At 43.5% G+C, this 15,976-nt stretch overlaps 1 protein-coding gene across 1 annotated transcript in view; it reads right to left on the minus strand.

Moving 5' to 3' along the window:
• Positions 1 to 15,976, minus strand: part of pcdh15b (protocadherin-related 15b) — a 462,078-nt gene that overhangs the window by 301,461 nt on the left and 144,641 nt on the right. Inside the window, 1 exon segment of the mRNA XM_060938905.1 lies at positions 14,823 to 14,993. Within this exon segment, the coding sequence (XP_060794888.1) occupies positions 14,823 to 14,993 (171 nt within the window).

Consider the following 15,976-nt stretch of genomic DNA (forward strand, 5'->3'; position numbering starts at 1 on the left):
ATCACTGAGGTGGGGTTTACATTAGACCGTATCAGCGGATCATCAGATTAATGTTTTTAAAACGATTAGTGTGCACACAGTAACACCAATACACGATTCGCGTGCACACAGCAACACCAATACACGGATACGCTCGGCTCTGCAGGCATCCTGGCTCCAAATCACTCCGCCCTGAACAGCGAGTGCCCTCTGGAGGGTGCGCACTCTGGCCCTGCACAGCTCACAGAGCGCGCGAGTATAGTGCACGAGCAGTGATTCGGGACTGAGCCGCTGTGTGTGTGATCTCAGTGCATATCACTTACCACTTGCAAGTGGAAGGATGGCAAGCCTAAAGACAATCATAACTACACAATGGGCAGTATTTGCATCAGTATTTGCAGTATTTTCATACTTTTATACTCTTTAATGAAAGGTGATACAAGGCGGAAGTCCGCGCCGTTTTTCAGCAGTCGCGTCACATGACCAACGCCAGCGAATCAGGAAGGTGGATGTCACAGTGACGTTGTCCAATGACGACGCCAGCTAGAGCTCAGCACAGCGTATCCGCGTATTCTCAATGTTTACACAGCACCGGACCACACACGATCTGGATTGAATACGTGGACCCTGGCGGATTCCCGTTTCCCGGCGTTTCCAGGTGGTTTAATGTAAACGGACAGTGCATCCGCGAAGAAAACGAGACAGATACGGTCTAATGTAAACTTGGCCTGAGACTGCACTCACCTACACAACAATACTACTTCCAAAAGCAATTATCATCATTCTGAGTGCTCGTCATTAGACTGTGTCTTGCAATTATAATAAATCATTAAGCACTTTCACATAAGCTTTTAATTTAACATATTGTATTCACAACATACTAAATCTTGTCTGCTGTATACTGTGTCAATAATCAATGTTTTGTATTGTTCATGCATTGAATGAATTTAATAAATGATTAATTACAAGAATAATGAAACCAATAATGGTTTGAATTTGAAGTTATAATTTTGTTCTAAAGTTATGCTTGAGCTTGTCTACCTCATATTTGATTGGTTGGAGCTATACAGAAATAAGTACATTTAGAAAGCAAGCAGTTAGTAGTATCCTTAGCAGGAAGCATGACCTCTGTGGCTGATGGATGTATAAAATGTTCTGTAGTATTATGATATACACCTAAAGCAGAAAATTGCCTGAATTGAAACCCTTAGATAATGAGTAAATCCAAAATTGGTTCCTTAAACTCTTTGTACTCCACTGATCTGCGTGCCATCACAACTGAATACACTGCGCTGATTGGAGCTTCTGTAGTTTCATCTTTAATGTGGTTCTGGACAGAACTTCAAATAGCCTCTATAACTCAGTGGGAATGCATAGCAGTCACTGAGACTACTGTTGACTTCTTCACTTCCAATTACTACAACATGTCTGCTGTGAAAGCACAGCCAGTTTTCCAGGATACATCTAACTTGCACAGTGTAGTTCTATCCATATTATCTATTGAGGGAAAACTCCAGTCTTGCTCAAGCTGACCTTTCTTGTTATTGTAGCAGCAGCATGCAGGCTGTGTACCACAGGGAGAATAAAACACCTGTCAGACAGGATCACTTAGTCAGAATGAAAGCATCCTCACTTTCCCTCAAGTCCTCAGAAGTGGAGAAAGGCTGGGCATTATGGATGTGTCACCATTTCACAATTTCTCAGCTCATCTCATTATCTCTAGCCGCTTTATCCTTCTACAGGGTCGCAGGCAAGCTGGAGCCTATCCCAGCTGACTACGGGCGAAAGGCGGGGTACACCCTGGACAAGTCGCCAGGTCATCACAGGGCTGACACATAGACACAGACAACCATTCACACCTACGGTCAACTTAGAGTCACCAGTTAACCTAACCTGCATGTCTTTGGACTGTGGGGGAAACCGGAGCACCCGGAGGAAACCCACACGGACACAGGGAGAACATGCAAACTCCGCACAGAAAGGCCCTCGCCGGCCACGGGGCTCGAACCCGGACCTTCTTGCTGTGAGGCGACAGCGCTAACCACTACACCACCGTGCCGCCCCCGTTTCACAATTTGCTGGGATTAAATATTATTTTTAAAATGAAGACACTGTTAAAAAGTGTCTTGTGGAAGAAAGATAATGACGGCTAAAAAAAAAAACCTCAAAGAAAGAAGGGGACTTAACACTATTATGGATATTCAGACACTTTTTGTTTTAATCTGTCATCTTGCAGCATTCTTTTAAGTGCCATTTTATCTCCTGGAAAAAGGAAATGACTTGCATGCTTCATCTACATTAGGCCGGACCTGATCTACAGAAAGAAAGAAGGAAGGAAGGAAGGAAGGAAGGAAGAGTAGGTTCAGAAAGAAACTAAAAAAGGAAAGAAGGAAAGTAAGTTAAGAAATTAACTAATAAAGCAGGGAGGTAGGGAGGAAAGATAGATTAGAGACCAATAAATACAAGAAAATAAAATTTAAAAAATGTAAGAAAGGAAGGAAGGAAGGAAGGAAGGAATAAAGAAGGAAAGAAAGTTAATAAAGGAACTAAAATAAAGGAAATAAGGAAAGTAAAGAAATTAATAAATGAGGGTAAGAGAAATTATTTAAAGAATTGAGGAAGAAAGGAAATAAATGAAAGTAAGTTAAACTAGGGGCGGCACGGTGGTGTAGTGGTTAGCACTGTCGCCTCACAGCAAGAAGGTCCGAGTTCGAGCCCCGTGGCCGGCGAGGGCCTTTCTGTGCAGAGTTTGCATGTTCTCCTCGTGTTCGCGTGGGTTTCCTCCAGGTGCTCCGGTTTCCCCCACAGTCCAAAGACATGCAGGTTAGGTTAACTGGTGACTCTAAATTGACCGTAGGTGTGAATGTGAGTGTGAATGGTTGTCTGTGTCTATGTGTCAGCCCTGTGATGACCTGGCGACTTGTCCAGGGTGTACCCCGCCTTTCGCCCGTAGTCAGCTGGGATAGGCTCCAGCTTGCCTGCGACCCTGTAGAACAGGATAAAGCGGCTAGAGATAATGAGATGAGAAGTTAAACTAGAAGGGCACACAGCAGAGTGCATAACCAAGCTCCATATCATCAAAATCAAATGACTTGAATCTAGGATCATACAAAAGCTGTGCACCAAATTTCAGCACAATCCGTTCACTCCTTTTTGAGTTACATTGGGAAAAGACAAAGAAATCCTGGATCCACATACATATCCAGATTTGCACCAAAATCTAGCCCATTGTTCCTTGACCCATGGCTCACCTTTCCTCCAAATTTCATCAAAATCTGTTCACTACTTTTTGAGTTACATTGGAAACAGGAAAACAAACAAACAAATGGAGGCAAAAACATAACCTCAAGTTGGTGGAGGTAATAAAGGAAGGAAGGAGAGAAGTTAAGAAGGAAGGAGGGAAGGAAGAATTGAAGAAAGTAAGTTAAAAAAGGAAAGACAGATGAGATGAAAAATGTGATATCTATACTATCAAATGAAGGGCTGTCTGTCTCTCTGACTTTTCACCTATGAAAATTGACACGACTGGATACACATACTCCATACTTTCCACATGGACTGGTGACACCCCAGAGGGGCTCAAGACAACATTTTCAATTTTCCAAAACGGGATTAGTGCTAATCCAACACATGATTAATTTCCCATAGACTACATGCTCGCGCTAACACATTGCACGCAGCCTCAGCAGAGAATCCACTCCCTGACTCGCCTGACAGTTTTGATTGTATGGGACCTCGCAATCAGCGCTCCTCGCCGAAGACTTCCACTAGGGCCGAGTCTACATCACTGAGGAGATGCGGGGAGTGATTTACATCATTTTGATAGAACACAGTGACCAACACAGCCCCTCCCTGTGAAGCACACCATTCAGAGGAAATCAGGCTCATGGGCAATAACTACTAGTATGGAAAGAAAGTAACAGGAGAGGAAAAACTGAGGGCATTGCTCTGGGGATACTCACAACTTCCTAGTTAAAGAGAGCCTCTGTATTGGAATAAATAAAAGTAAAGTGAAGAAGAGACTGTGAATCAGAGGTATAGAAAGGAAGAAAACAGATGAGGCCTGTAATGGTCCAGAGTTTATTGGGCAGGTGACCTGAGAGACAACAACAATAAGGACAGTGAGACACTTTCTCCTTTAACAGCTAGCCACACTTGAGAATACCTAAACACACACAATCCTCCATAAACACTTGTGAAATGCGTCCTTAAATGTGTTTAGTTGTTTGTTCCCCTGATGTCTGGCTCAGAACAATTTGAATAAATCTTGAAAAACAAACACCTAATGCAATTACTCCTCTGCTATAAAATGCTTTAAGTGCTATGCTAAAGTTAGAAAACTGCCAGGGAGAAATCTAACTGTCCTCCGGTCACCATGGCACTTGCAGTAACAATGAAACAGAAAGCTTTTTCCCCTTTTCTCAGAAGTATTTAAGAATATATATATATATATATATATATATATATATATATATATATATATATAAACAAGTTTCCACAGGAAGTGGTTACCAAGTGGCATAGAGTTAATGGCTGAAGAATCCACATTTACAGTAAAGTGATTTCTTTTTATATTTGATTCGGAGCCATTACTCAGAACTGGGAACACCATGACACACAACAACATGCAGCTGGCTAAATCAGCTTGTGGAAAATAATTGAGATGTAAAACCTGGATGTTTTACAAGCTAAAAACAAAGAATCAAGATCATGATCAGCTCCTACTAATCATTACAACTGTAATACATTTTCTAAAGGCTATGTTGAAACACATTACACAGTTCATCAAATTTGCCATCTGGCAGCTTTAACCTATTCCTTCTTCTGTTTTGTGTATGAATGGCATCTCTTATCAGCCTAGATTCCACTACGCTATTGTTGGCAGGTCACATCTAATCTGGTGGGTCACTGCTTGGGATAAAGTCAGTAGCAAGGCTGGACCACAAAATCTATATCAAGGAGATGAAACACATCTTGAGCCATAATCACAAAAAATCTTAAGGTTATACTGACCTCCTGATTGGCAGATCAAGGAGAAACTTTTTCAATAAATAAACAAGTAAATAAATAAATAAATAAACACCACCACTTTATCTTACATTTAAGATCCTGTTCATTTTTTTCCAGTTTAACCCTTTGATGCTGGACCCTTTAAATACCAGTTCTCCAGGAATGATGACATAATGGCTGCTATGACAAAATAAAAATACCTTGACCCCCCCCCCCCCCCCCCCAAAAAAAAAAAAAAATAATAATAGTCTTAGAATTATTGTACCATCACCAATCAGACTCTGGTAAGAATTAATCATTTCTTTTGATTGGTTGCCTTTTACTGCCTTGTATTTGTAAGTAAACACAACTACCTTAGTCAGATTCAAAATGCCGTCTTCGAGTAAGCAACCGCATACACGATTTACAGCAGAACAAGTGGTGGAAATTTTTATGAATGATGGTAGTGGTGACAAAAGTAGTATAGATAGTGAAATTTGTGGATTTTCAAGTGGAGAAGAGTTTGATTAGAACCAAGGTATTATTAAGAAATAAATATCCACAAATACCATCAAGCACAGTGCAGTTATTTAGCTTATTTATTAAGCTTCAAAATAGTATCAGCATGATGGGTATTCTGAAAGGTGGCACGGTGGTGTAGTGGTTAGCACTGTCACCTCACAGCAAGAAGATTCTGCTGCTCCTCAACACAATCAACAAGGATTTTAACAGATCTGCTGCCTTGTGCTTCACCGAAACCTGGCTCGGTGAGCACATCCCAGACACTTCTCTCCACCTGCCTGGATTTCACCTGCACCGAGCGGACCGTGAAACGGAGCTCACGGGGAAAATGAGGGGAGGCGGAGTCTGCTTTTACATTAAAGAAGGTTGGTGTACTGATGTCACGGTTCTAAACAAATCATGCAGTCCTCATCTGGAGACATTATTCATAAACTGCAAACCGTTTTATGCTCCGCGAGAGTTTTCCTAGTTTATTCTGGTTGGAGTCTACATCCCTCCTCAGGCTTGTGTTACTGAGGCGTTACAACACCTGGCTGACCAGATAAACAACGTGGAGAAAAAACACCCGGACTTTGCTCATTGTTTTGGGGGACTTTAACAGAGCAAACCTCAGCCATGAACTGCCAAAATATAAACAGCACATTAAGTGTCCTACCAGGGACACTAACACTCTGGACCATTGTTACACTGTTTTAAAGGACTCATACCACTCTGTCCCCCGTGCAGCCTTGGGACTATCTGATCACTGCATTGTTCATCTTATCCCGACCTACAGGCAGAAGCTGAAATCTGCTAAGCCTGTGGTAAAGACGGTGAGGAGATGGTCCGATGAGGCCAAAGTGGAACTACAAGCCTGCTTTGACTGCACTGATTGGAGTGTTTTTGAGGCTGCAGCTTCAGACTTGCATGAACTGACTGATACCGTGACATCTTACATCAGTTTTTGTGAGGATGTGTGTGCCCACCAAGACCTTCCGCACATACAACAACAAACCCTGGTTCACTGCAAAACTCAGGCAGCTTCACCAGGCCAAGGTGGAGGCCTACAGAAGTGGGGACAGAGTCCTGTACAAACAGGCCAGAAACACACTGATGAAAGAGGTGAAAGCAGAAAAGAGGAGCTACGCTGAAAGGATCAAAAACAGCCTTTCAGCCAACGATCCGGCATCAGTGTGGAGAGGCCTGAAGAACATCACCAACTACAGGAGACCATCCCCCAACACTGCAATGAACCATCAACTGGCTGACGAGTTGAATGTGTTTTAGCCCATGTTTACATTAGACCGTATCAGTGGATCATCAGATTAACGTTTTTAAAACGATTAGTGTGCACACAGCAACACCAAAACATGATTTGCGTGCACACAGCAACACCAATACACGGATACGCTCGGTTCCGCAGGCATCCTGCGCTCCAAATCACTCCGCCCTGAACAGCGAGTGCCCTCTGGAGGGTGCACACTCCGGCCTTGCGCAGCTCACAGAGCACGCGAGTGAAGTGCACAAGCTGTGATTCGGGACTGAGCCGCTGTGTGTGTGATCCCAGCGCATATCACTTACCACTTGCAAGTGGAAGGATGGCAAGCCTAAAGACAATCATAACTACATAATGGGCAGTATTTGCATCAGTATTTGCAGTATTTTCATACTTTTATACTCTTTAATGAAAGGTGATACAAGGCAGAAGTCCGCGCCGTTTTTCAGCAGTCGCGTCACATGACCAATGCCAGCGAATCAGGAAGGTGGATGTCACAGTGACGTTGTCCAATGACGACGCCAGCTAGAGCTCAGCACAGCGTATCCGCGTATCTCAATGTTTACACAGCACTGGAGCTGACACGGTCTGGATTGAATACGTGGACGCTGGCGGATTCCCGTTTCCCAGCGTTTCCAGGCGGTTTAATGTAAATGGACAGTGCATCCGCGAAGAAAACGAGACAGATACAGTCTAATGTAAACTTGGCCTTACTGCAGATTTGACACATTCACACCTCTCCCCCCCTCAGACATTAAAGACCCATTTACACTCCCTGCTATTCTGCCTCCTCTCGCCTCTGACCCCACACCAGCACTCAAGATCTGTGAAGAGGATGCTGTCAGCTTTTTCGCAGACAAAAGATCAGGAAGGCACCCAGCCCAGACGGTGTGTCACCCTCCTGTCTGAAGGTCTGTGCTGATCAGCTGGCCCCCATCTTCACCCAGATCTTCAATAGATCCCTGGAGCTGTGTGAAGTCCCCTCAGGCTTCAAACGCTCTACAATAATCCAGGTTCCCAAGAAAACCACCATCACAGGACTGAATGACTATAGACCTGTAGCCCTCACATCTGTTGTCATGAAGTCCTTTGAGAGACTGGTGTTGTCACACCTGAAGGACATCACAGACCCCCTGCTGGACCCCCTGCAGTTTGCCTACTGGGCAAACAGGTCAGCAGATGATGCAATCAGTATGGGACTGCACTACATCCTGCAACACCTTGACTCTGCAGGGACATACGCCAGGATCCTGTTCGTGGACTTCAGTTCGGCGTTCAACACCATCATTCCAGATATCCTTCACACCAAGCTCACCCAGCTCACTGTGCCCTCCTCCACCTGTCAGTGGATTATAAACTTTCTGACTGACAGGAAGCAGCAGGGGCGGCACGGTGGTGTAGTGGTTAGCGCTGTCGCCTCACAGCAAGAAGGTCCTGGGTTCGAGCCCCAGGGCCGGCGAGGGCCTTTCTGTGTGGAGTTTGCATGTTCTCCCCGTGTCCGCGTGGGTTTCCTCCGGGTGCTCCGGTTTCCCCCACAGTCCAAAGACATGCAGGTTAGGTTAACTGGTGACTCTAAATTGACCGTAGGTGTGAGTGTGAATGGTTGTCTGTGTCTATGTGTCAGCCCTGTGATGACCTGGCGACTTGTCCAGGGTGTACCCCGCCTTTCGCCCGTAGTCAGCTGGGATAGGCTCCAGCTTGCCTGCGACCCTGTAGAAGGATAAAGCAGCTAGAGATAATGAGATGAGATGAGGAAGCAGCAGGTGAGGCTGGGGAGCATCACATCCAGCACCCAGACTATCAGCACTGGTGCCCCCCAGGGGTGTGTGCTCTCCCCATTGCTCTTCTCCCTTTACACCAACGACTGCACCTCAAGAGACCAGTCTGTTAAACTCCTGAAATTTGCAGATGACACAACAGTCATTGGCCTCATCCGAGAGAGTGACGAGTCTGCATACAGATGGGAGGTTGAACGGCTGGTCTGTTGGTGCGGTCAGAACAATCTGGAGCTGAACATGCTCAAAACTGTGGAGATGACAGTGGACTTTAGGAGGAGCCCCCCCACCCTGCCGCCCATCACCATCACGAACAACATTGTGACTGCTGTTGAAACCTTCAGGTTTCTGGGTTCCACAATCTCCCGGGACCTGAAGTGGGAGACCAACACAGTCACCATCATCAAAGAGGCCCAGCAGAGGTTGTACTTTCTGCACCAGCTCAGGAAGCTCAACCTGTCTAAGGAGCTGCTGACACAATTCTACTCTGCCATCATTCAGTCTGTTCTCTGCTCTTCCATCACTGTTTGGTTTGGATCGGTCACCAAACAGGACAAGAACAGACTGCAACGGGCAATAAGGTCTGCAGAGAAAATATTGGTGTCAGCCTGCCCTCCATCCAAGACCTGTACCTGTCCAGAGTCAGGAAACAGGCAGGTAACATCTCTGCAGACCGATCACACCCTGGTCACAAATTGTTTAAACTTCTCCCCTCTGGGAGATGCTAGAGAGCACTGGACACAAAAACAACCAGACACAAGAACAGTTTTTTTCCTCAGGCTGTCTCTGTGATGAACAGCTAACCGGACTCAAATATCAGTAACATCAACTGTGAAATATCTGCACACTCATACCATCATTCTGTGCACACTGTTGTGGCAGTGGGGGTGTGGTCAAGCATCGGTCTGTGAGCGGAGGGTGGAGTTAGGGAAGGTAAGTGGCAGAATCACTGCACCTGAGGTTAATTAACGTGTTTGTGTGTCTTCCCCAGTGACCGTGCCCTATTTAAGGAGAGAGCGAGAATAGAGGAGAGCTCTCTCCCACACCAGATGACTTGTGTGTGTGTGTATGTGTGTGGCTGGGAGAGTGTATGTGAGTACTGAAAAGTGCAAATAAAAAGAGTTTTTTGGAACTCAGTTCTGGCCTTCACTTTCATTGCGCTGTGGGGTTTCGTGCGAGGCCCTCTGACTCGCGCGTGCATTGGACTCCTTGGTCCGTGTTTCAAGATGGGTTGGTTGGGTGGCCGGCGTCACCGCGGACCCCGAGCGCCCCTGCCGGCGACGGCCTGGTATGGGCCCGACGCTCCAGCGCCATCCATTTTCAGGGCTAGTTGATTCGGCCACTTACCTTCCCTGACTCCGCCCTCCGGTCACAGACCGATGCTTGACCATGCCCCCGCTGCCACAACTGTATATTTATATTTACTAATTCATCCTTGCACTATGCTGTCTATACATATATTTACCCTTCTACATGTACATAGCTTTTTTGGTTTTGTCTACGCTTTTTATCTGTTTGTACTAAGAGAGCGAAGTGAAACCAGAGTCAAATTCCTCGTGTGTGTTTACATACCTGGCAAATAAAGTTTTATTATTATTATTATTATTATTATTATTATTATTATTCTGGGTTTGAGCTCAGCGGCCAACGGGAGCCTTTCTGTGTGGAGTTTGCATGTTCTCCCCGTGTCTGCGTGGGTTTCTTCCAGGTGCTCCGGTTTCCCCCACAGTCCAAGGACATGCAGGTTAGGCTAATTAGTGGCTCTAAATTGACCGTAGGTGTGAATGTGTGTGTGAATGGTTGTTTGTCTCTGTGTGTCAGCCCTGCGATGACCTGGCGACTTGTCCAGGGTGTACCCTGCCTTTTTTGTTTTCATTAATGAAATCACTGGCACTTTCATTTTATTTATTTATTGGAATGAGGATTTCACTACGCAGTATTTCAGTGTTGTGCAGACTGCTACTGTATCGCTGAGTTACTGCTGATATTCATTCATGAAACATTCATCATTTGCACTTCTAATGGGGTCAACCTCATTCTTTCTCTTAAATTAAGAATAATAAAGCAATTTGCTGAGCACATTTCAGCAAGGCACTCTTGAATATAGACATTTAGAGCCACTGTTCACATCTGACATTAACATGCATACTGGGTGATCAGGTCACAAGTATACATGTGTTAGCACACATCTGGCATTAGAATGCATTTCCATATGCGTCTCAAGTGATGACTTGTGATCGGATCTCACTTCCCTGCTTTATTTGCAAATAAACATGTACATCATTATTACATGTACATCAATATGGTGTGTGAATGAGTACGTAATTCTCTTATGCAGAGGACATCAATTGAGTAGGTGGTCCTTCAACATGGCCCAGGACATGAACGTGTACACGCTGCTAAAACAATGTGGCCATATGTGACTCAGACCACTTCCAACTGTGGCCTGAATGATCGGATGGCAGTGCATCTTTGGGAGCTGACCACTTGGTACCTGATCACCCAGGACGCAGGTTAATGCCAGGTGTGAACAGGGCATTATACTAGCTCTGAGTGTTAAGATAAAATTCTTTGTGAAACCAGCCCCTGATTGCTACAACACACACACACACACACACACACACACACACACACACACACACACACACACTATATATATCCATCCATCCATCCATTATCTGTAGCCACTTATCCTGTCCTACAGGGTCACAGGCAAGCTGGAGCCTATCCCAGCTGACTATGGGTGAGAGGTGGGGTACACCCTGGACAAGTCGCCAGGTCATCACAGGGCTGACATGTAGAGACAAACAGCCATTCACACCTACAATCAATTTAAAGCCACCAATTAGCCTAACCTGCATGTCTTTGGACTGTGGGGGGAAACCAGAGCACTCGAAGGAAACCCACGCAGACACAGGAAGAACATGCAAACTCCACACAGAAAAGTCCTTGTCGGCCACTGGAATCGAACCCAGAACCTTCTTGTTGTGAGGCAACAGAGCTAACCACAGGGTGGCACAGTGGTGTAGTGGTTAGCGCTGTCGCTTCACAGCAAGAAGGTCCAGGTTTGAGCCCCAGGGCCGGCTAGGGTCTTTCTGTATGGAGTTTGCATATTGTCTGCATGGGTTTCCTCCAGGTACTCCAGTTTCCCCCACAGTCTAAAGACATGCAGGTTAGGTTAACTGGTGACTCTAAATTGACCGTAGGTGTGAATGGTTGTCTGTGTCTATGCATCAGCCCTGTGATGACCTGGCAACTTGTCCAGGGTGCCTTTCGCCTGTAGTCAGCTGGGATAGGCTCCAGCTTGCCTGCGACCCTGTAAAACAGGATAAAGTGGCTAGAGATAATGAGATGAGATGCGATATATACGCAGTGGTGCTTGAAAGTTTGTGAACCCTTTAGAATTTTCTATATTTCTGCATAAATATGACCTAAAACATCATCAGATTTTTACACAAGTCCTAAAAGTAGATAAAGAGAACCCAGTTAAACAAATGAGACAAAAAATATTCTACTTGGTCATTTATTTTTTTGAGGAAAATTATCCAATATTACATATCTGTGAGTGGCAAAAGTATGTGAACCTTGGCTTTCAGTTCTGGTGTGACCCCCCTTGTGCAGCAATAACTGCAAGTAAACATTTCTGGTAACTGTTGATCAGTCCTGCACACCGGCTTGGAGGAATCTTAGCCCATTCCTCCGTACAGAACAACTTCAACTCTGGGATGTTGGTGGGTTCCCTCACATAAACTGCTCGCTTCAGGTCCTTCCACAACATTTTGATTGGACTAAGGTCAGGACTTTGACTTGGCCATTCCAAAACATTAACTTTATTCTTCTTTAACCATTCTTTGGTAGAATGACTTGTGTGCTTAGGGTCGTTGTCTTGCTGCATGACCCACCTTCTCTTGAGATTCAGTTCGAGGACAGATGTCCTGGCATTTTCCTTTAGAATTCGCTGGTATAATTCAGAATTCATTGTTCCATCAATGCTGGCAAGCCGTCCTGGCCCGGATGCAGCAAAACAGGCCAAAACCATGATACTACCACCACCATGTTTCACAGATGGAATAAGGTTCTTATGCTGGAACGCAGTGTTTTCCTTTCTCCAAACATCATGCTTCTCATTTAAACCAAAAAGTTCTATTTTGGTCTCATCCATCCACAAAACATTTTTCCAATAGCCTTCTGGCTTGTCCACATGATCTTTAGCAAACTGCAGATGAGCAGCAATGTTCTTTTTGGAGAGCAGTGGCTTTCTCCTTACAATCCTGCCATGCACACCATCATTGTTCAGTGTTCTCCTGATGGTGGACCCATGAACAAACATTAGCCAATGTGAGAGAAGCCTTCAGTTGCTTAGAAGTTACCCTGGGGTCCTTTGTGACCTTGCCGACTATTACACGCCTTGCTCTTGGAGTGCTCTTTTTTGGTCGACCACTCCTGGGGAGGGTAACAATGGTCTTGAATTTCCTCCATTTGTATACAATCTGTCTGTCTGTGGATTGGTGGAGTCCAAACTCTTTAGAGATGGTTTTGTAACCTTTTCCAGCCTGATGAGCATCAACACCACTTTTTCTGAGGTTCTCAGAAATCTCCTTTGTTCGTGCCATCATACACGTCCACAAACGTGTTGTGTAGATCAGACTCTGACAGATCCCTGTTCTTTAAATAAAACAGGGTGCCCACTCACACCTGATTGTCATCTCATTGATTGAAAACACCTGATTCTAATTTCACTTTCAAATTCACTGCTAATCCTAGAGGTTCACATACTTTCGCCACTCACAGATATGTAATATTGGATCATTTTCCTCAATAAATAAATGACCAAGTGCAATATTTCTGTCTCATTTGTTTAATTGGGTTCTCTTTATCTACTTTTAGGACTTGTGTGAAAATCTGATGATGTCTTAGGTCATATTTATGCAGAAATATAGAAAATTCTAAAGGGTTCACAAACCTTCAAGCACCACTCTCTATATTTTTTCTATCCACATTCACTGGATATGAGCAATCGTATGCTCTGATTGGCTACTCTACTAGTAGGCTATCAGCTCATATACGATGAGTAGAGAAAAACAAAATGTCGGCGCGCATCATGTCAGATATATCACTTTGTTATCGAGTATTTAAATGAAACAGAAATAGCTAAAAGAACATAATTCCCCCCTTCCAATATCTCCTGTCCCACACTCCAGCCCAGTCAGTGGCAGTAATCCATATTTAAGTTGGTTTGCCAACAACCAAAAAACCCTGAAGAAGAAGAAGAAAATGATAAGCATGTTGCTAAACCAACTGATGATGAAATAAAAACTATACTTGAAAACAAAACCCCGAAAAATACAAAAAAAGCAATAAAATATGGAATAAAAGTATTTGATGGTAAGAACATATCTTTTTGAATTTTTCAAGAATTTTTTTATTGCATTTTTCACAAATTCGTACTGTCATTTTGCTGGTTTGTTTACATTCTAAGCGGAAATTATTTTGTCAGACATTTTGTATCAAGTTTTTATTTCGCAAATTTGCAAAAAAAAAAATGCTTTGTTTCACAAAATCCAGTGAATGTGGATAGAATAAAACAGTTATTCCACTCAATCTCGTCGTACATGGCTTATAGCCAACTCAGTGCGACGCATCTTGTTGGCCATCAGCTCATGTACGACTTGATTTCGTGGAATAACTGTTAAATATCCTCATGTTTTAAAATAGCAGCCATTATTATTGCCATTATTTGTATTGTAATGTGTGTAGTATGAATGCAAATATATGACTTATAATATTTATTACATTCATGGAAGGAAAATACTGTTACAAAGGATATGCAACTAAAAAGGCAACTTGGGTATCTTTCTGAAATTCTTGAATAAGAGAGGAATGTGTAAAATAATTGAGGTCTACTAAAAAAAATGTCTATCATAATTACTCTTACAGAAAAACCACATGAACTTCACATGTGATTCCTCACATGTGAAATATGTGGAAAATGTGTTTTGCACATGGGAAACATGTTATTTGCACATGCGAAACATGTGGTTTTGGCCCAATTTTATGTGAATCACATGTGGGAATGTTTTACACATGTGGTAACATGTTTTCCACATGTGCTCTACATGGTAACGGGGTAACATGTGATCACATGTGAAATACATGGGAAATTCATGTTTTTTTTCTGTAAGGGTATAAAACAATGCATGGGCAAGGATTTGCAAATAGAAGCTCAGTAAAAGCATGTTCTTTGCATATGAAGGGCTACAAAGATTGAACATGGTCTGTGAAGAAGAATGGAAGAGGCTCACTGGTTCTGCAAGCTCCAGGATGGTGGCTCTGTAGGTGAGTGGCTTGCAGTCACGAGTGTTTTCAACCAGGCTGCAGGGTAGGAACATTGGGCCTAGGTCATCTCCATCCAGCACATCCACCGTCAGTGTTGTGGTGGCAGTCAGTCGCTCTTTAGGGTCAGGAGCTCGGTCCTAGGAAGCAAGAAAGGCTTTTTCTCAGAGCTGTCTGTATGCACAAAAAGTCATACAAGTGGCCACTTGCAGGACAAGGGAAGGATGGTGTAAGGGAGTATACCGTCATATTAATTTAGTAACTTCATGACCGCACTTCATTTAAGAGCCATACAGAGGTTACAAATTAAAGTTCCAGCTTAAATGTTTGTTTGTTTGGTTGGTTTTTTGGTTACAGAGTTAATGGCAAAAGTAAACTTAAAAAAAGTTCAGTGCAAAGCAATAAATCCGTTCATACTGTATTCCACTATTCAATACTGATTCTTAAAATGCATTCATGTATAAATTGACAGCTTAGTTGAAATGGTCTATTTTGAATCTAGGAGAGTGGTGCTCAAGCTCCTTCTAGAGAGAGAAATGATGGACAGAGGCTATGATGTCTACAGTAGTTTTTCCAAGATGTTGAACTCTAGCCTCAGCAGCATCCATCTTTGAGCTATTGATCTAACTCTAACTCTAAACTAGCTGACTGGGACTGACAGTGATGTGCAACCCACGGCTCTGAATGCTGTCTTATACACAGTGCTGGTCATAATGGAATTACCATGAATGTAGAAATGATTACGAGTGGAATATTGCTTTTCTAGTTCAATAAACAAGAAATTAAGATTGAGGAAGAGACAGTTTGATCATGGTATGGCTAAAAGTTCTTGTATATTTGCTCTGCGAGCAGAAATAGATCCCAAAGAAGCCACACTCACTTTATAGTATGTCAGCTCGCTCACTCACACTGATTTGTACATTCCCATTAATGGTGTTTCCAGTAAAATTGGTGTCCTTCCTTCCTTTTCATTTTTAAAGTCAAAAGTGATATTTATTAAAAAAAATGTATTGTTTGCATGTCTGCTGATGATGTCATTGATGATGAAGTTCATCCTTCAGGTTTGAAGATGACCATGACTTCAATTTGGTAGGTGGTGTTTGTGAGTTCGGAGGTGACTGAT

Source organism: Neoarius graeffei, chromosome 14 (genome assembly GCF_027579695.1).
Source record: "Neoarius graeffei isolate fNeoGra1 chromosome 14, fNeoGra1.pri, whole genome shotgun sequence".
Lineage (NCBI taxonomy): Eukaryota > Metazoa > Chordata > Actinopteri > Siluriformes > Ariidae > Neoarius > Neoarius graeffei.